A 21,887-nucleotide genomic window follows, 5' to 3' on the forward strand; every position below is an offset into this window, starting at 1 on the left:
TAAGATAATATTTTATTTAGAAATACCCATGTCCTCTAGACTTATAGACCTAAACTTATAGACCTTTGCCAGGTAGAGTACACAGACATCTATCTGTATGTTTACAGCTCAGCCAGATTACTTTATTCCATAAAATCTAGAATAAAAGTTTCTGGAAGACATGCACAAACACCAGAATTAGAATGTGAAAAATAAAGATGACTGCATTTGATTCCCTATGAATCAATTTCATTTAATATTTTTTTTTCATTTAATCTGCTGCACAGGATCAAATAAGGACAATCCTACTTTTGGGTAAACCTTAACTGTTTGCACTTCATATCGCTTCATGTTTCTGCACATGTTGCCAGGATTCCAGAAGCACATTTGGTCTAAAATGTTTTTTGTTTCTTTACTCATTTAACATTTTGTGAAAATTAAGTGATTAATTAAAAAGCAAAAGTTTGCAAAAGTACTCTAGATAAACTACTTCTCCTATTATGGGAAACGTGTTTATTATTTCATTGTCACCCTCACCACAAATTGCATTTTGTCCAGATTAAATTTTATGAGCAGAGAGCTTGATTGATGGCTTATTTTTAAATGGTTTATAGGAAAGGATGTCAATGATTCTTTGTGGCGTTCAAATTGAAGTTAAAGGAAATCAAGTTAAGTCTGTTTTTTTGAACCAATTTGTTGAAAATCCCTGTCTTATTCTATCTCTTACTTCATTATTTGAAGGGAGAACCGTTGAAATGCATAATTATCTGGATTCCCATTGCTGTGCACAATACAGTGTAATGTGATAATAATGAAATTTTCTCTGCCTAGGGCAGAGAATGCGGTGCAGGAATTCATTGACAATGGTTTGTCTGCTTGTCAGCAAGACAAACCACTGTCAACAGAAAAGCCACCAGGTGGAATTTTATAATGCTCTGCAAACGGGGGAAAACATTAAATTTTGATGTGCAACTGACATCAAGGTAGAGTACACAGAGACATCTATCTGTATGTTTGCAGCTCAGCCAGGGCAAAATTCAGAAAACAGAAAGGAGAGATTGGCAATGGACAAATCAATACATTTTACATACATAGACTTTTATTTTTAAACTGACTTAAAGATATTTTTGTCTGAAAACATGTCTTGATGTTAAGATTTTAGCTTAATTATGATAACACACACAAGATTGAGGCATCTTTACAAATAAGCTCAGAGTCTTATTGAAGTGGAGCAAAGTATAATTACTTTTTGTTCTGCTCTGACCCCAATTACATGGCTTTTGTGGTGATGGGAGATTTATCATGTTCATCTATTTAGCAATCTTATGAAACGACAAAATATTGCTGACTTATAATTTTAAAACAGCAATGTATGACATGATGTAGTTGCATTTTAAATAGATACCATTTGTTGTTATTTCTTGTTTTTGTTTTTTACTTAAATGCAATTATTAGACTAAATAGCTAATAAGTGTGACAAGACTTTACAGTATAACAAACTCATTACTGGTTATCTGTTGAATTCAGTCAGAAAGTGAGTCAGCTGCTTTACCAACCTGATGCTATTAGCTTGTTTTGAAATCAACTGTGATTTCAAAACAGCAAAGCCTTGATAAGTGACATGGACACCTGAGTGTGCTATGAAATGATGGTGAAAATTCAGTAAATATGTCTATTTGGCAACCACCTTCCTGCTTTCACAGATTTTGCCCCACTAAAAAAAAAAAATCCCATTAATTTGATGTCTATATGGAACTTAGATGCAAACTTTTTAACCGAGCAGCTCATATATCATTGGTGGTTTTAAGGGAGCAGGAAAATAAATAGCTGCACTTGCTCCATTGTGCATCTTTGTAAAAACTTTATTTCCAGAAACCAGTCCATTCTCATCTGGCATCTTTATTTGTGAATCTATACTGAAATGCACAAAGGAATTAGTGTTTATTTCAAGGCCTGGAAGTGATAATCATAGTTTTGCATTAATGAGGTAGAATTAAAGCTGCAAATTATCCTTTTCTGTGGATTAATTGAAAAGTAGTCGTAGTAGGATTAACCTGTTGCTTGTCCCCTCTTCAAGTGGCAGAAGAAAATCTTGTTTGTGTCAAAGGCAGCACACAGTTCCTGCCAGTACCAATGTAGTTTCTGTGTTGTTCAAACTTGGTATATTTAAATACACCAAACAGTCTACACCTACTTCTCTTAAAGTGAATGAGTGAGCAGTTAAAATTTTTAAATAATATATGTGATCTTATATCCATTACTCACTTAGAGTGACTGTGTACTAACTACTTTCTGCCTCCAGAAAGTAGATTTCTCATAAATACTGGACGCATTTAGAGACGGACAATGATATTCAGTTATAGTCTTCTTCATTTACCACCATTATGTCCTTCAGTGAAGCTTAATGGATATGAAGATTACTCAGGCTACAAATTGCCTTAAGGTTTGTAATTGTAATTATGCCTATGAGTTTCAGTGCTCTTCTTCACACAGTCTTACTCTTGCATCACCAGTGAGCTGACCAATCGTGTGGTCTCTGATCAATATTCCACTGGCCAATTTGATACACTTGAATTATGATGAATTATTGATTCTAAACTTTTAATGAAGGTAATGGGTAAAGCGACAATGTATGAGTCGAGTTAGTTTCGAGAATAAATATTCAGTTTGATACTTGTTGCTGGGAAACTAAGAGATTTTATTCCAACTAAGATTTTGTTTCAAGTTGCGGCGGTAATTTAAGCTGGGATAAAAGCTGAAATCGTTTTTTTCCACGTTTCCCCAGCAGTAGCCTTTAATGTCTCATCTGCTACAGTCATAGAGGAAGCTTTCTCCTGCATCTTATTTATAAAGGGCAAATTGTTATTTATTGCCTTCATTGCCACAACACAGCTGAACTAAGACTCAACAGGCCGGTTCACACTCTTCTTCTCTTGCCGCCTAGAAAAATCAGCTGCTATATAAAGCTTGAGGTGGAAGACCATTTATTAGGAGATGAATCAAAACTTAAGTTCCCTCTGGGCTGCAGTCCTGATTGCTTTGAAGAGATTATGTCCTTTTCTTTAAGCTTGAGGAAATTTGACTATATATATTAGAAAGCTCCTACAACTGAAAGCATGACAACCATGCTTTGCAGAATAAGTCTGGGCTGTTTTCAAGTTTTTGGTCAATTTCCTTCAGTTTGCTTTGTTGACTGAGCAATTTTCAATAAGCTTTTATTTGTGCAGTTTTGAAACTCAAAACAGCCTCAATGGCCTTCCAGAGAACAGAACTCAACATTCAGATATTGCAATTTAAGGTAATTTAAAAATAAAAAAATAAATGCACAAATAAAATGAGTCTGAAAATGTTGAACATTAATAAAGAAACCTTGGATAAAAGATATGTGAATCATAAAAATTCTAAATAAGTCAATTTTGAAAACTGATCTGAGTTTCTTTTTCTAACTTTGCCTGGTGTTATACTATGGGAAGATCCAATGACATCATGGCTGTCCATGATGATCAGTGGCTGCACCCACCATTCAATATCATGTCCAGCCTTCCTCCCTCAACTCATTCATGTTTTCTTCCCATATGAAGTCTACAGCAAAACTCCTTTACCATATTCAGGCTAGCATGGCTCTGCTAAACTCATACTGATGGTTAAACATGGAGTTGGTCAAGTGATCATTTGGCCAGGTTAGCCCAGATAGCTTTTTTCCCCCTTTATAATTAAAATGATCAGTTAAAGTAGACTTTCATAAAATACATCTTTACTTAGTTTCTTTGTCTGTGATTTACAGTTAAAACCAAACACAAATCCTTGCATTCTTCTGAAACTTTTTAGCAATAGATCAGTGCCTTGGAGTTTTGTACATTTTACCAAAAAGATTTTGGAGAAGGCTATTAGATCAAGTCCTGGGAGTCATAGCAGATACCATCTGCAGCGGGATTAGGAAGTGACTCAGCCCAGTAAAGAAGAAGACTTATCACTTTCATCAGTTCTGGGGAAAAGCTAACATCAGCTGCCAGGACCAACTGTTCTGACCTGCTGGCAATTGCACAAAGACTGATGGTTTATGTAGTGGAAAACTAGAAACAAATGACAATCTCTGCAGACCTCACTGATGCTGATGCGTTGAGAGGCATGATTGATGACAGTAAAAAATGGATCATGTTCTTTACTGTGGATGTAACTGAAGCCATGTTGCTGAAATTGCTTTTCCACTTTCCTTAAATGTTGACGTAGAACTTTTGTGTTGTCAGGAAGAAATGCAAGGTAGTGTGATATTGCTAAAGGGAAAATAAAGGGTAGAAAAATGAATACATATTTTCTATGCCATTGGGTTTGGAGTGGTCAGTTACACAGTAGTTACATTTTGAGCAAAATTGCAAAGCTGAGGTCACATTTTTTTTGGTTCTTTTTACACATTGCATATAAAATTATTTATCCACAGGACTGCTTGCACTGTGATTAAAAAATCATATTCTCTGTCACACCCATAACATGAATGATTTGCTTGAAAGAATCTGCAGTAATTGAGTTCTCAGCTCCTTACCTTTCTCTGTTCTCATTTACCTCCTTTAATCTCTTCTGCCATCTGATTTCTTTCCCTGGTGGATGTTTCCAGCCCCTATTGAGACTCTGCTAGGTTATACTCGGGATATATAAACAATGGGCTGCCGCATCTTTTAAAAAAATTATTTAGCTAGAAATTTTATTTCCAAAGGTTTAAAATGAATTGGAATGGGCTTTTGTGTGTAGCTATCTGAGTTTCAAAGTAATTTCAAAGTAATAACAATAGTTGCAGTTTCATCCAATCAAAATTTAGTCAGTAATTTAGTAAAAAAGTAAATTGTCACAGTTGAGATTTTCTTCTTTCATTTATGTTTTAATGGTTTTGGGGGAGTGAATGAATAAATATAATTTTGAGAAAACATTCAGGTTTTTGGAATTTGTTTACAAAAGATGCATAGACTTTAGAACCCCTTTCAAAAGAGGCGATAAATCAGAGCAATTGGATTTTCTTCATTCCTTTATTCCTCATATAATGATTGCATTTTTTTATGCAGATGTTTCATATTTGTTGGTTATGAAATGACTGACAGGAACATACTATTCTTAGCTTCATCCACCTGAAACTTCTATAAACTTAGCTTATTTTCCATTTTTGTGCAGCTTTCAATATAAAAATGTTGTGTACTAATATAGTGGCATTGTTGAATGTTCCTTTTTTAATTTAGCTTCTTTTTCACTTTCCCTCACAGGTGCGGATTGAAACGGCAACAACACTAAAGCTGAATATCCTTCCTATGTCAAAACTTTCCAACAAGTGAAGTTTTCATTCCTATCTATTTTATTTTTGAAGACTTATTGCATTTCTGCAGAGCAAATAAAAGTTGTTTTGGTTTCAGTCTATCCAATGCAGTAAAGTTATATCCATAACTCAGGATCACCTGTTGATGATTTTGAATTTCGGACAGAACAATTCCTCCCTGTGAGTATAATATCTGAATTAACTGTTAAGAAATATATATTTTAAATTCAATAATAAATGAAGCTTCTTTTGTTGGTTTGTCATAATTAGTCTCAAATATTTTGCATCTTCTGTCTCTGTTTTAGTACCTGGAGTCCATCTTTGGGCTTCTCTTCCAGCTTTTGCAGCAGGTTACAGAGTGTGACACTAAGATGCAGGTTCTTCATGTTATTTCCTGCGTCATAGAGCGAGTCAACACTCAGGTGAGATTTGACGAAGCTTTTGGAGTGTTTTTCCAGTTGCACTTTTATAAACTGGTGACCCTCAGTAATATAGAAAACCATTAAAACATTTATTTTGTTAACTGCTTTTAATAAGAACGAATGGAAAAGTTACTCAGAGTGGTAACTTGTTTATTGAACTTGTAGCTAATGAAAACAAAATTAAATTTCTTGGCACATTGGAATATTTCATAGGACCAACAAAGTTGGTCTGTTTACCCTGCTGTATCCATGCATATGTGAGTGGAAAGTTGAGTGAAAAGTAAAAGTATGGTGGAAAAAAAATTTCGTCAAGAAAGAGTTTAAAAGACAGTTACAAGTTTTGAACTGCATTGGTCAGCAAACTGACTGGACCCAAACCCGTGGAACATTGTCAAGGGGAATATGAGAGACACCCGAGGCACAATGTAGACGAGCTGAAAGCTGCTATTAAAGCTGTGTTAGCTTCCCTGACACCTCGAAAATGCCTCTGGCTGCATTGATGGAGCAATTCAAGCAAAACATTATCCAGAAAAAGTACTGACTGAATATACTGTATACGTCTGCTCTCTGTTACACATAGAATATGGACATACTTTTCCGTGGGGTGAAATTTCTATTTAAAAATTTCTCTTTTGATCTGATGTAATATTCTAATGTCCTGGGAACTTTTAATTAAAGCTGTTAGAGGTAATTATCAAAATTGTAAGCTGTAAGTAAAATCTATTTGCCGGAACCTAATTCATTTATATCATGAGATTTTCTTCTACATTGTATGACTGAAACCTTGCAATGTTATTTTAATTTATTGCCACTTGTACATGTCTCAAGTGTGACAAATAAAGTTTTGGAGAACATAAAGATGCCCTTCTACAAGGGAGAAATTTAGTTACCCTTTGATGAATAACGTACAAGCTGAAGTTATTGACCTGCACTCTGAGGGGAACAAGCGAAACTAAGTTACAAAAGATTTGTCACCTTCTGCAACACCCGGACCAGGCCAACAAAACAAAAATACGGCTATACAGTTAGACAGACATGCACAATTTCTCAGTGATATTTTCAGTGCGACATAGCCCGTTTCTTTTTAAGTCACAAGCCCCAGGCAGCGCTTGTTCTTATGTCTGCTCTCATTTACCATGAGGGTACAGTCATCTCTCTGCACTCCTTTTATGGTCATGTGGATGCCATTTTTTCTGAGCTTCAATTTAATCCATTTAACTGTCAGTCCTAAAAATAATGACCGTCCTGTGGAAACCCTACTGTTTCTCTTTGATATATTTTTTTAAAGATGCATTCTAAGTACCTTTGCCTACATGATTCCTTGACTTAAATCTGTCAAATTTATTACTTTGATCCTGGTGAACTGTCAGTTTTGTTACGTCTTCACCAGTTATTGGCATTGGATAAACTATCGGAGTCAGTTGATGTCCTATTAATATTTTAGATCTCCTCACAGGGGATTTTTAACCCGCAAAGAGTGGCAGCAGTTGAAGGGGGAAAAAAACCTCGGCAATGAAACCATGAGTGCAGCTTGAGTTGAAATGAACACGTTGACAGATATGAGATTTAGCTCCTTTTTCACTGTCAATCTCACAAATGTCACCCCAGGCTGGTTAGTGGGTCTGATTTTCCTCACTTTTTATCTCTCTCCTCGGGGCTGTATGTCGTGTTTTTGTATTTACTGTTCCCTCCGCTCCTAACTCGCTTCCGACTACGGTGTAATCGACCAAAAAAGAAATAAAGAATCACGGTGTTGGTTTTGCACCTCAGCAACACAGCCACTAAAGAGGATATAAAATGTTCGAAAAATCCTAAGTAAAAATGGATATGACCTTTCTTAAGGTCCTAAATTCAGTTCTACAGTACTGTAAGATTTATGAGGTAAATTTCCAAACGCAATTAATTTGGAGTTATTTTTGACCGAAAAATCTGACAATAGATCAATCTGCAAATACCGGACCTAGATTGATCTATTCAAACTTGATCTGTATTGAACCAAGATTGAATGTAACCAATACAGGTGCGAGTCCACTGCATTGGTTATATGTTTAAAATAAGTTTGAATTGTGACGTTTCTGTCTCAGTTCAAACTGAGACTCAAGCAGGCATGTGGCAGTTTTGTGTATGAAGATTTAGATTTTGTTGCAAGGCCAGAGAAAGTGGTGGATTGGTTGTAGTTTTTTTATATAATTGTGACTAATGAAACACTACCACTGCCTCACATGCTGCTGCACATTGTTGGTCAGATGTATTAAAGATGGCTAGTAAAATCTTCCCGTAATTAAAATAAAGAAAATTTTTGAAAAACATTATGGTGTGAAAACTAAAGCAGGACAAGCATCACTTTTATTTAGGTAATTATTTAATTTTATTTAGGTAATTATTTATATTCTACTTAGTAACCAAGCTTAAGACTTATACAAAGGGTCATGTATGCTTTTTTCTTAAATGTGTCAAAACCAAGAAGCAGAAGGGTTCTGAAAGAAAACAGATCAAGTTTGTCAATATTATACTGTTTGAAAATTTCTGACTAACTTTTCTTCCTTTTTGTATCAAGTTATCAAATCTAAGTACACTTTTTTTTTAATAAAGTCAAACACTCTGCAGCCTTTTGTTTTGCAAAAAAAAATGAGATGCACTTGTAAAACGGCAGTAGATAAAGGAAGCTGACTTGGCTTTTAAACCACCAGGATTGGACTAGAGTAGTCATGAATAGCTGCTCCAGTTTGGCTTTTCTGTTTAAAAATACGAGTCACAATTGAGTTGGTTTGAACATGTGCCGAGGAGAGATACGGTCTGCGTGTGAGAGAGGGATGCAGAAGACTAAGCTGCCCGGCAGATAGGAGAAGGGCAAAGAAAAGATTAATGGATGTAGTGAGGGAGGACATGCCTGGCATGACAGGTAGACACGTGGGACTGGAGGAGATGGAAACATGATCTTCTTGGGTGAAAAGAAGAGATTAGCTACATTTTGTATTTAAAGTGCTGTGAATCTAAAGATTCTGCTGACGCTGTCAGAGGATTTTAGGATTTATGAGTGTAAGAAAATATACATATATATGAATCATATTTCAAAAAGAATGTCAAGTCTTTTCTTAACACAGTTTCATAGTTTAGTGTTAAATCAATAAGAAGAAAGTTGATTTCTGAACAAGTCAGAGCTTTTTCTGTCCCATTTTTGATTGCTAACCTATTAAATGCTTACTGTGTGACATATTTTCTCAGCAGGCAGGTCGTCTTGCCTCAATAAGTAGAGTTTTCAAATATGAAGTTTTTAGTATTCTTTGGTGAAAACAAAGAATACCCACAACCACAAACTTTAATTTGAAGTGTATGGCTGTACATGTTGCATTAAATCCAGTACAAAACATTTAGCTTTATTTCTACTATCACAGATGCTGTTTTTGCATTGTGCAATAACCCACCTGGTGTTTTCCTAGAAGTAACGACTGAAAGAGGCTGATTGGTCCATCTGCTGTTTTGCTCAGAGAATTTTCCTTGTTGTTTACTGACAATGGTTCCCACTGAAATTGTGCCCCGCGTTGTCAGCGCTGCACTTTGCTGTGTGGAGGCCATTCAGTGTTACTTCTGAGCCTTCAGGTTTACTTTGGACTTTTTAATTACGTGTAGCTACCCTTATAAGTATTGCTACACCACTTACTATTTAGACTAAAGTAAAAGCTTGACTATTCAGATCAAATTTCTCACTTACATTCTATCAAATTTATTTTTCATTCCTTGCTAATCTTCACAGTGATGTTTATATTTTGATTCCCTCATCTTTTGTTTTTTTCTCCAGATCCGACCATATGTAGGCTGCTTGGTTCAGTACCTGCCCCTGCTCTGGAAACAGTCTGAAGAACACAACATGCTTCGATGTGCCATACTGACAACACTAATCCACCTGGTGCAGGTACAGAGCTTCGCCATCCATTGCATGCTTTAGTGTTTTCTGCATGACTATGTACTGTCAAGCACAAAAACCCGGCCGTCTGTTGTGATCTATGGTCATGTTTAGTACATCTGGCACTTTCATGACTTTTCCTTTTCTGGCTGCTGGCCTACATTATGCACATTTCAGGAATTCTTATTTCTTATAATCATGCATATGATGTTTTTTTTTTTTTTTTTTTTCTACTCCTACTTTGAAACTCTTACAGAAACTCAGAGGGTTCATAATACTTTGGTACAATGTATAATACGCCTGGTTCTGGCAGTGCAGCGCATAATCTTGCAAGACATTTTTTATGATTTGTCATTTTTGATAATTTGCTGCAACATCACTTGAGTTTGCCATGGAGGTAATGAGAAAAAATTGCTCCTTCCATGAGCTTTGTTACCCACAGGAGTGAAGCTGCCCGACTTAGTCTTCAATATGCTTTGGACCCCTATGTGGCTCGGCTGCATTACTTCATAGTGGCAGATGATTATGACAAGCTCCCATTGAGAGTGAAACGAGAATACATCTGGCAAACTAAGTGAAACTCGTGAGGTTGAACAAATGAGTTTGCAGGGCTGTGCAAAACTGTTCATGCCAGTTGAATCTTTCTACCTTTTATTCAAGTGAGTATCTTTTGCGTATTTTTGGGGAGGAGGAGATTATATGATGGATAACCACAACACTGAGGTTGATTCAAAATTGCTTAAATGTGTGTTTAGTCCTCTGACCGAATACTTTGTAGAATCTCATTTTGCAGTCTTTGTGAGTTTTTTGGGGGTATGTTTTTACGAGCTCTGTGTAGAGGATGCCAGTGTGACGGGATTCAACTTTGCAAATTAGCTCAGACTCAGTTACACTTCATGGATGAATGTCTGTCATCAGTTTCCACGTTTCACTACAGGTTCTCTATCAAATATAGGTCTGGATTTTGACAGGACAATTGTTAACACATGTAACACAATTCTGGCCTCCTCCTGTTGCCTCATGTATAGTGTTGTTGTCTTGCTGGGAGATTAACCTCTGGCCCAGTCTCAACTCCTTTAGAGTATATGGTTTATGTTTATTTTTTTATCATCAATTTGTATGGTGTCTTTACTGGTCTTCATATTGTTTTCTGTTTATTAATCTTCTCTAACAAACCTGAAGTCTTCACAAAACAGCTAGCTCTATACAGATAAGTTAGACACAAGTAGACACTGTTTACTAATAAGGCGATCTTTAAAGACAGTTACCGTATTTTTCGGACTATAAGTCGCAGTTTTTTTCATAGTTTGGCCAGGGGTGTGACTTATGCTCCGGAGCGACTTATGTGTGGAAATTAACACATCGTTATATCATATCGCATGTTATTTTCACACTAACCCGCCAGAGGGCGCTCCAGGCCTGTGTTTTCTACCTTCGGAGTTGGCGGAGTTGTTTAAAAGCGTCATCGAGGATGAAGATTTTATTGCGTTTAGTGATTTGGAGTGACACGGATGGTTCTTGATAAACTTGTTAGCATGTTATTTATACTATAGTTATCTGAATAACTCTTAATATGTTATGCTAACATACCAGGCACGTTCTCAGTTCATTGTTTGTCATGTTACGTTAGCATACCGTACAATTATTCAGCCTGTTGTTGCCTCTATTCTATTTTTATTGCCTTTCAAGATGACATGTCTGTTCTTGGTGTTGGATTTTATCAAAAAAATTTTCCTCAAAAATGTGACTTATTCTACGGTGCGACTTATAGTCCGGAAAATACGGTACTTGCATTTGAATTTATTTAGCAAATCAGAGTAAAAGTAAAAAATATATATTTTTTGAAAACCATGTATCTCTATTTAATATTCAGACATTACTTTATGTTCGTCTACCACATAAAATTCAGTAACATACATTGAATTTTTGGGTTCCCAAGAGACAAAATGTTGAAAAGTTCAAGAGACGTGAATATTTTTGCAATGGTGCAACTGTGGACAAAATGCCCATTTTCTCTGTTTGGCTTTACAGACTTCATATGGTCTTCATTTTAAACAAAAACAAGCAGAACTAATTTAGATGGCATGGCAAAGGTCAAATACAGTTGCATTGCTGTGAAGTATTGGATCAGTGGTCTTGCAGCAAAATGGATATGAATCTGTTAAGTGTGTTTATTTTGACTATTAAACTTCAGTCCATCTGGCCCTGGAACAAACCAATCTTGTCTTCTTATGATCGCATGGCATGAAGTCAACTGTTAAGCTCATAAAAGCTGCAGTATTGACTCGTTTGTTTTTAATGGATGAATTTTGCCTGTAAGACAAGTTTGCTCCAGCGGGGGATTGAGTGACGCTCTCATTTCTTTTTACACCCACATAAATGCAAGAGGGAGCAAATTAATGTCGTGCCATTTTAGAAACACTGTTGACTGTTCTGAAACACTACTCTGGATCCTCTTTGCCTTCACACGGATTAATTCTGCTACTTCAATATCCCCTTGAGCCCCCCATCATGCAATCCTACAAACATGCTCTTGCCAATTCTTCACTGTGAGTTTAGTGTTTTGTTTGAAAATACAAAGTGAAATGAAATGTGAAGGGATTGGATCCATTTAAGAGTCAGTGACAGTGGTTATTTTTTCATCAACAGAAAGGCGTTTGAGGGCATATGTGGCAAATATTAAAGATGAGTTTGAATGGACCTGCTATGTTGGTGTGCATAATTCATAAGAACAACTTTGCTATGAAAACCAAATTTAATGCTTTTGCAGATATACAGTAGAAACTTGATATTTACACAGTGTATATAAAACATTGTTAAGCTTTCTTTCTCACAATCTGAAATTAAATCAGACTAAGCTTTTCCTTTTAGTTCAGTTTGGATTACATGAAGTAAAAGGCAGAATTAGAGAATATAAAAATGTTTTGCACGTACTCGGATTAGTTTTTAAGCAAGGAATAGTTGTAATCAGATGATGATGTCATGACTGCTTAAGCTACTCTTATTTTTCAGCATTTGAGTTAACTGAAGGTTTACCCATTAATAAAAGCATCTCATAAATACACTGGTTTATTGTGAGATGGAAGAATGTAAATAAATCAATAAGAAGATTGGAGACCTCCACAAGTCAGGTTCATTGCTGGGTACACTTTTACGATGCTTGAAGGTGCCACCTTCATGTCTTCTAACAATTAAATACAAGTATGAAAATTATGGAAGTGCCTAGCCATCATACTACTCAAGAAGGTGATGGCTTTTGATGTGCGTATCAGCCGCAGAACAGAAGCAAAATTCCTTATGAAGAGATACTAGCTGAAGCCAGTAAGAGTCTGACTAAGGTGCTTCTTTGCTAACAGTCCTCTCTAACTGGTCAATGTCTGGTTAAATGTCATTAAAGTTACCCTCATGAGCGTTTTTATTACAAACTACTCCTCACTATTGTGGGTGTGCTGTGAGGGCATCGCAGTTGTGGTGGACTCTCCGCTGACATTTTATGGATAATCAGATCAGCTGATTATAAATTATAATTTTTGATATATCAAGCGTATCTTTATTTGTGCCACAACAATGAAGTTTTCCTGTTTTTCTAAATCTGTACTAAATTACCTTCTACTTACTGCTCAGTGGTTTAACATTGATTAATATAATTAAATTGCCATTCTTTAATTGGTTAAATTTTACTGAGGTTTATTGAAAAGAACACTTGTAGGAAAGGTTGCCATAATTTTTGAAAATTGTACTTTGCATCTTATATTTTATGTAGTGAAACACTTAGAATTGTATTTGAAATGTAATATGTAACAATGTATTGTTTATTCCATGATGCATGACTTTGTGTTTTTGTGTTTATGATGTAGAGCACTTTGAAATGCCTTGCTGCTGAAATGTGCAATACAAATAAAATTTGATTGATTTGATTGATTGATTGATATCCATTATAGTGATCATTTCTATTTGTAGAGTTTTTTTTTTTTCTATTCTACACTAAAGGTATATTTCTATATAGCAATATGATTTGACTTCTTCAAAAATGGTAACTTCCTACTTAACCATAGATCATTTTAAATGTCATTAAAGTCCAAATGACCAGGAAATGAAGTGTAACTTAGTTCCTGTTGTTGTGCCGCAGTATATTGTTTTTCCTAAACTCAAAGTTAATGGGCACGCACAGTTTTATTGGGTCATCAAATTAACATGTAATGTCCAAACAAATCTAGCTGCCTAAAATAAGCATTGTGCTTCAAAATTAAAGACCTTCAATTGGAAAAGCTTTTCTTTTTGACAGCTTCATGTTATTAGAACTAGGAGTGGTGGCACGTGCCTTGCAGCGTGAAAGGTCCCCATTTTGTGCTGTTCATTTTTGTGCGAAGAAAAATGTAGTGTGACAGCACGTGGTTAGGAAACAATGCATAAATCCATTCCTCTGCTGAGCTCTCCTCAGATGAGCTGCAAAGAACTTCAATTAAAGCGAGACACAGAAAGCAGGGGAACACTTTGAAGCATCCATGTCTTGCTGTCACTGTTTGGCATTGATTCCTGTATCTTTTTGTTCTTTCAGGGCCTTGGGGCAGAGAGTAAGAACCTTTACCCTTTCCTTCTTCCTGTCATCCAACTGAGCACCGACGTTTCTCAGCCGCCACACGTCTATCTGCTAGAGGATGGACTGGAGCTTTGGTATGGATAAACATGCAGTATTCAAACATTTCTGAGTCCAGGGAAGAAAACAAGATTCCCTGAGGCTGATCTTTATGAAGTACTTAGTGATCTCATTTCATCCCTTACACACACGCCTACACATGGATACTGTGGCTGTCTTTATTTTTGCCTCTTTTCTCTGTAGTGCCTATCGATGATGAGTCTTCTTTGTCTTATCATTTCTCTGCCTCATTTACTGGCTAATGTTTACTATCCCGTTTAGAGGCCAGTTTGTAGATAAATGTTGCTTAATGACCTCGTTGTTGCATCTTGTTTGAATTGGGTCTTTTCACTGGCAGAGATGGCCAGTGATCACTGGATTTGTTGAATGTTCATGTTGTTCACAATCTTCATTTTATGGCTGTTTTGGAAACAAGTAGTTTTAAAGCTTCTTCAGACTTTTAAAACTTCCTTTTCGAAAAATAAAAATTTCTTTCATGTTCTAAAGATTGTACGTCGTTTTCTCATTTTGTCTTTGTGCCAGCCGCATATCTCTGCCCTGTCTTTTATCCTCCCTGATAACCAGCACTGCTCTGTATGCCTTTTTTTTGTTTACAAAGACATTGTCATTTTCTCATTCTTTTATCTTTCATTGATTATTTTCCTGTTTGTGTCCTCTTCAGTATCTCTTCTGTACATTTCTTATCACAGCTAATAGAAGTTAGTGAAACCTTCCGCAAACTACCAATACCTTTTGAAAAAGTTTACATAAATCAAAATCTGTTCACTCATGGTAAGTAGTTGCAACAAAATAATAGCAGTGCAACATAAAACACCAGCTATGTCACTTTTTTGGAAGAAATGTTGTCTTTGTTACAACTGATTTGCTAATAGGTTTAGTAGAGTAGTAGAAAACTGCCATGATCTTCATGTTGTTGATTCTGTGTAAATGTGACATACTTTGATTAAAAAGTTGACTGACGAGGGGAAAATGTTAGACAGCGGCTCGTGAGTTAAAATGATCAAGCATACTTTGAAAAGGAACTCCAAATTAGAAGTACAAAAAGAACATGGGAAAACAAAATTCAAATTGTTAAAAGGTCAAAGTGATTACTAAACCAATAATGAGTTTCAGGGGGATCAGCCCTTATAGTGATTTTTTTAGTAAAATAATCCAAAGCACATCCGTAATGGAGCAGCAAAAAGGCTCCTGTCCAGTAATGCCTCAATCAGCTCCATGTAATTTGATGAACTTCTTTTATATTTCTTTAAAAATCAAGACGTGTGTAAGTGGGAATAATCTTGTAATTCCTTTATTTACTGTTGCGTTCAAAACTGCCACCTCCATCAAAAGAATCTGCAGCACAACAAGAAATCAGCATGAGCCAGGAAATCCCTGATTGGTTCAATCTTAACTTCACAAAAACATTGATTTTTTTAGACACTTGTGTGAGGAAAAAATGCAACTTTGGAGGAGGTAATTCAGAAGATATTATCGGAAAACAAAATACATTTTGAGTGAAGAGATTTGCAAACAGCTCTTTTATTTGCAATAATTTGTCAGTTTCTTAGCTCAATATGTTATTTTGATAATCATAATTGTGGAGAATTTTTTTTTCTCTCCCTATTATTGACCAGCCCAAATATTAACATTTCAAATCTCTGATCTGAAAATCCTTGTAGTTTTTTCATAATTACTTTGTTTTTCTTCCAGTGAATTGAAATCAAAAACATCAGGACAATCATACTCATACCGGATTAATATCACATCCCCTTTTCTTTATACTACTTTGTCTTTTCACCTCCTTGCTTATTTGTTATGTTTTTGCCACCCTTATGATTTGCTCTCCTTCTATATTCTGTCTCTGTAATTTGTCCGGTTACATTTTTCCAACGAGTTTTCTGTTTGTCACCTCCAATATGTATCTTCTGCACATTTTTCTCACATCATCTTCCTATTTTCTGTTTTAATATTCCTTATCTGCTTTGTTCCTCTCATGTTTCCCTTTGCTCCTTAATGTGTGCTCACCCCATTTCCTCCCTCTCATTGTGTAGGCTGGTGACTTTGGAGAACAGCCCAGCCATCACCCCGGAGCTGCTCAGAATTTTCCAGAACATGTCAGCTTTGTTGGGTAAGCTTACAGAAGATTTCTTTTGTTTTCTGATTTATCCAACTGGGTGTGTGCGAATTAATGTTGTCCTCGGAATATTATATATTAACATATAAATTGAATCAGTAGAGAGAGTATTAAAAAAAAAAAACTAACAATATTAGAAAATAACTGAAAATTCTTTAGGGGTAATATATTTAGAATAGTTAAAACCAAATATTTACATAAACTATTAAACTCTACAAAACCTATTTTTTTCTCCCATTGCTGGGCATTAAGTCAAATAAAAACCTTTTATGGTTTTGGTCAGTTTGAATTATCAAAATTGTTTATATTGGCAAAAGACCAGAATAATCAGCGAGAATAATGTTTGATCGTTCTCCAAATTAAGTAATCTAAATGCATTTTTTTATATGTATGATTTGTTTAAAGTCTTTTTCTAATTTTGCATTAGAAAATAGCCTAAAATGAATTTAAAAACTTAACCATTTGCCATATCATTCTTACCTGTATTTTCTCTAATTGTTTAGAAATGTAATTTTAAGTGTTTGAATTTTAATAAAGGTTTAATAATTCTCTCTCTTATTATTTAGGAAATATAATTCATTTTCATTATCTTTTCTGACCTAAAAGAGGAAGTTTAATCAGATTTTTAACACCAGGTGGGTACCAGCGGTTGTAATTCAAAACAAATACTGGACTTATTTTCTGACAAAGAATCTGACCCATTAAAATGTTACACTATATATGTTGAGGTAAGCTGAAAAATCTATTGCCTTAAACCCAATTGTGTAATTTTCTTCATTTGGCTTTTGTTGCTTTTGAAGATCACATCACTGCCTCTGTAGGTATGATCGATTGCATTAAACTGCCTGGATGATTTATCATAAGGACACCACACATGTTGTGCATGTGTCTCTCTGACCTTCGGTGCTATAAGGGACATTAATTTAGTATCAGATTGCAATAAGTCAGACTCATACAACAGCTTTTTTTTTTTTATCTCGTTGGCTTCGCTCTAGCATTCTATCACTGACTGTGCGGACTGTATGGGCTCCATAGGGCACAGAGAGCCAAAGGGCTATGGGTCGCAGTAATGGTGGAGGAGGGAATTAAAGAGGATCAAGGAAACGAACATAACAGGAAGGCGGTAGATGAAAACGAATTCAAGTGGCAATGGTTGGAAAATCCGTGAAGAAAAGGGAGAGGTTATACGTAGAGATTGGACATGGATGAATGGTAAGATAAGTAAGGCCCTTATCTTCTGCCTAACAGAAACCATTTCATTTTAATTTATTTATTTTTTGCAAAGCATCACTTTAAGTCAGATTAAAATGTAGAAACGAAAACAGAATTCTGCACAAGCTTTAAAGTGACAGAAACAACTGTAACTGAGAGATCTTTGCAAAAAGGTGTCTATAATTCAGTACAAGCTCTACAGGGAGGGAAAATAAAAAGATCTATTTATACTTGAAAGAAGATTTTACTTATATGTATATATATAAATTAGAAGACACGGTTAGCATTTATATATTCCTCAATCACAGAGAAAGTGGGACCTAATTGGCTGTATCTTCACGAGTAATGAAGATGTTTAAAAGATTTGGTGAACACTAATCAGCTGCCACATTAGTCTTTTAAGTGTTTCTGATGATGAAGTGAGAGAGGGTTGACAGTGTAGTTTTAGGAAGAGGTTGTTGAACTTTAACTAAAGACTAAATGTTGCACAATAAAGGATGAAGATATCGGCATATTGTTTTGGCATAAGATTCAGATTTATAGGAAACTGTCTGTAGGTAAAGTTGGAGGATAAATCTGTCCTTTTACAGGCCAACGTTTTACTGAGAAAACACCTGAGCATTTACTGTCTATGACTTTTGTTATAGGTGGTTTGGTTGATGTTAATGATATTTTTTTGATAATTTTTCAGCTATAATTGACGTTACTAGCAAATGTCTAGTTATGGTCTCCCTTCTCTTCATATGGTAAGAATATCTGACTGGAAAAAGAAAATTACACATCTTCTGTAAAATGCAGCAATAGACAAAATATTGTTCTCAGCTTAGAATAGACTGTTTCCTGTTCTTTATGCCATTTTTGTCTACATACTATGGAAGCAGGCAATTTCAGAAGCCAGTACATAGTGACAGTTCAATTTAAATGTTACTCCAGGGTTTCTGTTGTGAAAGGCTGTTTCAGTATCTACATTCACAAAGGACCCAGTATTTCGTGCATCATCTTACCAGTTGTCTTGTGTCCCAAAGTGGGGGGCATTCACATTTGCTTTTTTCTTTTTATTTTATCAAATCATAGTTTGCATTCCTAAAAAAATATCTCGTTTACAGAGTTGTTTTCTGCAAACCATTTTCACTGCTAGGGAATTCAGTGCATGCACTGTTGTGGGATATTTATGCTGTTTACTTAGGCTAACACAGTTTCACGGTGTAAAATCAAGCACTGACTTATTTTTGTTGTGTTTATATCTGCTTCTGTTTATTTGTCCTGTGATGTTGGTCCGGGTAATATAAATGCCTTGCTTTGTCACAGCCGAACATGTCTCATCACTCTCTGGAAGATAGTCATGCTGTAAAAACACATCTTTCTGGTTTGAAAAAATAATGCTCTGACCTGTCAGTTTTATATTTGAACCCATCAATGTCATCCTGGGAGACATACTCCGAGAATGCATTGCTGGTGCTCATGAACAACAGGTAGTTTGTGATAGAGCAAAACAAAAGAGTCGATCACTATGAAAGGGAAGGAAGAATGAGACATGGATTTTAACATTTTTGCAAATGAAAATCACCCTTTGTGAGACATAATAGTGGCAGCACCATGACTTTTTCAGTAGGGATTAGGACAATGGAGTTAATGAGAAGATAGACAAAGCTAAATACAGGGAAATCCTGAAAGTTTTATTTTTAGTTTTTAACTTCAACTATGTATTGGATTAAATACTTGAATGTTTTACCTTGTTGCTGTTTTGCTCTTGATGAATCAGATTAATAATTATGACCCAGTTTGTGATGCAAACAATATAATTGTTAGCGCCAGCTCTATTTAAATAAAACTTTTAAAGGTCTTGATCTTTCACCATACCAAAATTTGTCCATTTTCTGATCATGAAGTAAAAATACTAAACCATTTTTTATTTTTTTTGTATTTTTTAAAATTGTTTTTAAATCCCTTTTGAGGTCAAGTACACTCCGCACTCCAAAGAAAAAGCAAACTTGTATTGACTTTCAATTTGATCAATAACTTCCTCAGTTTTTTGAAGTAGAATTTGAATGTAGTTGAAAAGGCTGCTGTACTCTTGAGCTGCAGGAATAAAGCAGATGATCTATCCCAATGTGAATTGCTCAATTACATATTTCGAGTCTGCTAAATTCAGGCTCTTAGATACGCTATTGAGTGCAAAAAATTATTTTTCTTTATGATATAGCTCCTGCACAATTACAGCAGATTGTCAGCAATGAATGTTTTTTCCACTTGACTATTTTTCTGTCTCTGTCTCATATTACTCTGAGAAACATTATGTTCTCCTGCTTGATTTTCCACATTTTAAACACATTAGATATCTTGAAGATAATTAGCTTGTCACTTGAGTTCAAGGAACATTTCAAAGTGGCAGGGATGAAAGATAATAACTTGAAGGTATGGTCACAGGTCAAAGTAAAGTAGCACGGCATTTTAAAGTGAATATTTTCCGCACTGGGGAGTGAAAAGAATAATTTCTATGTTACACTTATGCATCTCTCTGCATAAATTTAGGAAAAGTTATTCGGGAAATCAAATTTTCCGGTTTTACTATCTTTCTCAAGCGCTAAAGCTGTCTCTCATCATCTTTGGCTGCTTTTTACTCAAACATCTGGTCGTTCATTCTTTTAGTCCGTGGAGAGCAGTGGAGGGATGTGGGTCGTTGAGAGAGTTTTGGCTCTGAGGAATGTTTCCACATGCCAGGTACGTGGCCTGGCCTCTCTGATAACGAGCCCTGTTCCATCACTGCTAACCGTGCACTGCAAATTCCCTGATTAGAATGTCAGGAGTCTTGCTGCGATTAAAATGTTAAGGTTGCTCTGTGCTCTGTTTCCCTAACACTTGGCTCTGAACTACGAGATGTTTGTGTGGTTTAAGTGAAGCAATTGCTTCTTCTGGAGCAGAAGGAAGCCCTAATGAAGTGAGCAAATGATGGTTAGAGTGCCATTTTATTTTCACTCATGTTTCATTGATATTGCCTGAGGGCCCAGGAAAGAGAAATGACTAACCTGTTTAATATGGCAAAACTAGAATTTAGAGTCCTGGACTTGTTTTCTTCCCCAAAGGCTGTTTCTGTGTGATGCTAGCCAAACCTTTTTACAAAAAATTAATACATGTTATTGTCCGTCTATTCAATTGCAGATAACAAAAATACCGTACTGTTGTATTTTCTACATAAATTACAGTGTGGAATTGATCAGAGCATAGCATACTCACCCTCCAATGATCAATAATGTTTACAACCAAGAAGCGTCTGAACTAAAGGCATCTGAAGCTCTCCCACTTAACTGCCTGGCTAATGTGCTTCATGGATCAATTTAGACATCCTCATTAGAAGACAACCTTTTTATTTCAGGCCTCTCTACTCAAAGTAATGACTTCAATTACAGCTACCATAGAGATTGGATGTGTTCAGTCATATTTAATGCAGAGACTGAGTTATCTATTGAAGTTTAATTATAGGTTAGCTAATATAAACTTGAAATTTTTGACTTTTTTAAACACTGAATATGCAACTGAATTTGCTGCATTCTGTTGAAGGTCAACTGTGTAACTTCTAATAGTTTATATTTTTTTGACATGCTAGCTATTCGTGTTTAAGTAGATTTTTTAATTATGTATAAACGTAATCAAAAGCAAGACTTTTTTCTCTTTTTAGGGCTATTTGTATTAATCACCAAATACAATGCTCTGGGATAAGCCTAAAAACAAAAGAAAAGAAAAAAAAAACTCAAACATTAATGTTTTTGAAGGCAAAGGTAAGGTTTTCTTAGAATATCTTTGGTCAACTATTATTGTGCAAAATTATTCCCCAACTAAATGAAAAAAAACTATAATTCCTATCTCACTTTATTTTCATCTGAGAATTGTAAACAAACTGGAAACTTTCCAATAAACATTTCTGGCTTTAAAAGAAAATGATCATTGACCAATACAGAAAGTGTTCTTTTCAATAACAGAGACGTGTGTACTTTTGTAATTTCACAGTTTCCAACTTTCTGTGCAGTTGCAACCACAGCTCCAAGACACTGTTTTCCTTCACTGTAAATCTCCTGTTTCAGAACTATCAATTGAGGAATGGGGCCTTTACTGACTAGACTTGGATGCATGTGATGTTTGGATGCAAACCCTTCTTTTTGAAAGAAGCAGGGATCTTCCTGCATCACTGCTTGAACAAAATGTCTTCCCACATCTAATGCCACATCTAAACTGTCATTAGATGTGGGAGTTGATTTTTGAGTCCATGTTCAATCCAAAAAGATCCAACTAACTCATCTTTA

At 35.5% G+C, this 21,887-nt stretch overlaps 1 protein-coding gene across 1 annotated transcript in view; it reads left to right on the top strand.

Annotated features, from left to right (window-relative positions):
• ipo11 (importin 11) overlaps positions 1–21,887 on the top strand; it is a 100,756-nt gene that overhangs the window by 39,670 nt on the left and 39,199 nt on the right. Inside the window, exons 17-22 of the mRNA XM_055039850.1 lie at positions 5,229–5,262; positions 5,418–5,458; positions 5,584–5,700; positions 9,500–9,613; positions 14,163–14,278; positions 16,295–16,371. Coding sequence (XP_054895825.1) covers positions 5,229–5,262; positions 5,418–5,458; positions 5,584–5,700; positions 9,500–9,613; positions 14,163–14,278; positions 16,295–16,371 — 499 coding nt within the window. The remainder of the gene's footprint in view (positions 1–5,228; positions 5,263–5,417; positions 5,459–5,583; positions 5,701–9,499; positions 9,614–14,162; positions 14,279–16,294; positions 16,372–21,887) is intronic.

Source organism: Poeciliopsis prolifica, unplaced genomic scaffold (assembly GCF_027474105.1).
Source record: "Poeciliopsis prolifica strain line A6 unplaced genomic scaffold, Auburn_PproV2 SCAFFOLD014, whole genome shotgun sequence".
NCBI lineage: Eukaryota > Metazoa > Chordata > Actinopteri > Cyprinodontiformes > Poeciliidae > Poeciliopsis > Poeciliopsis prolifica.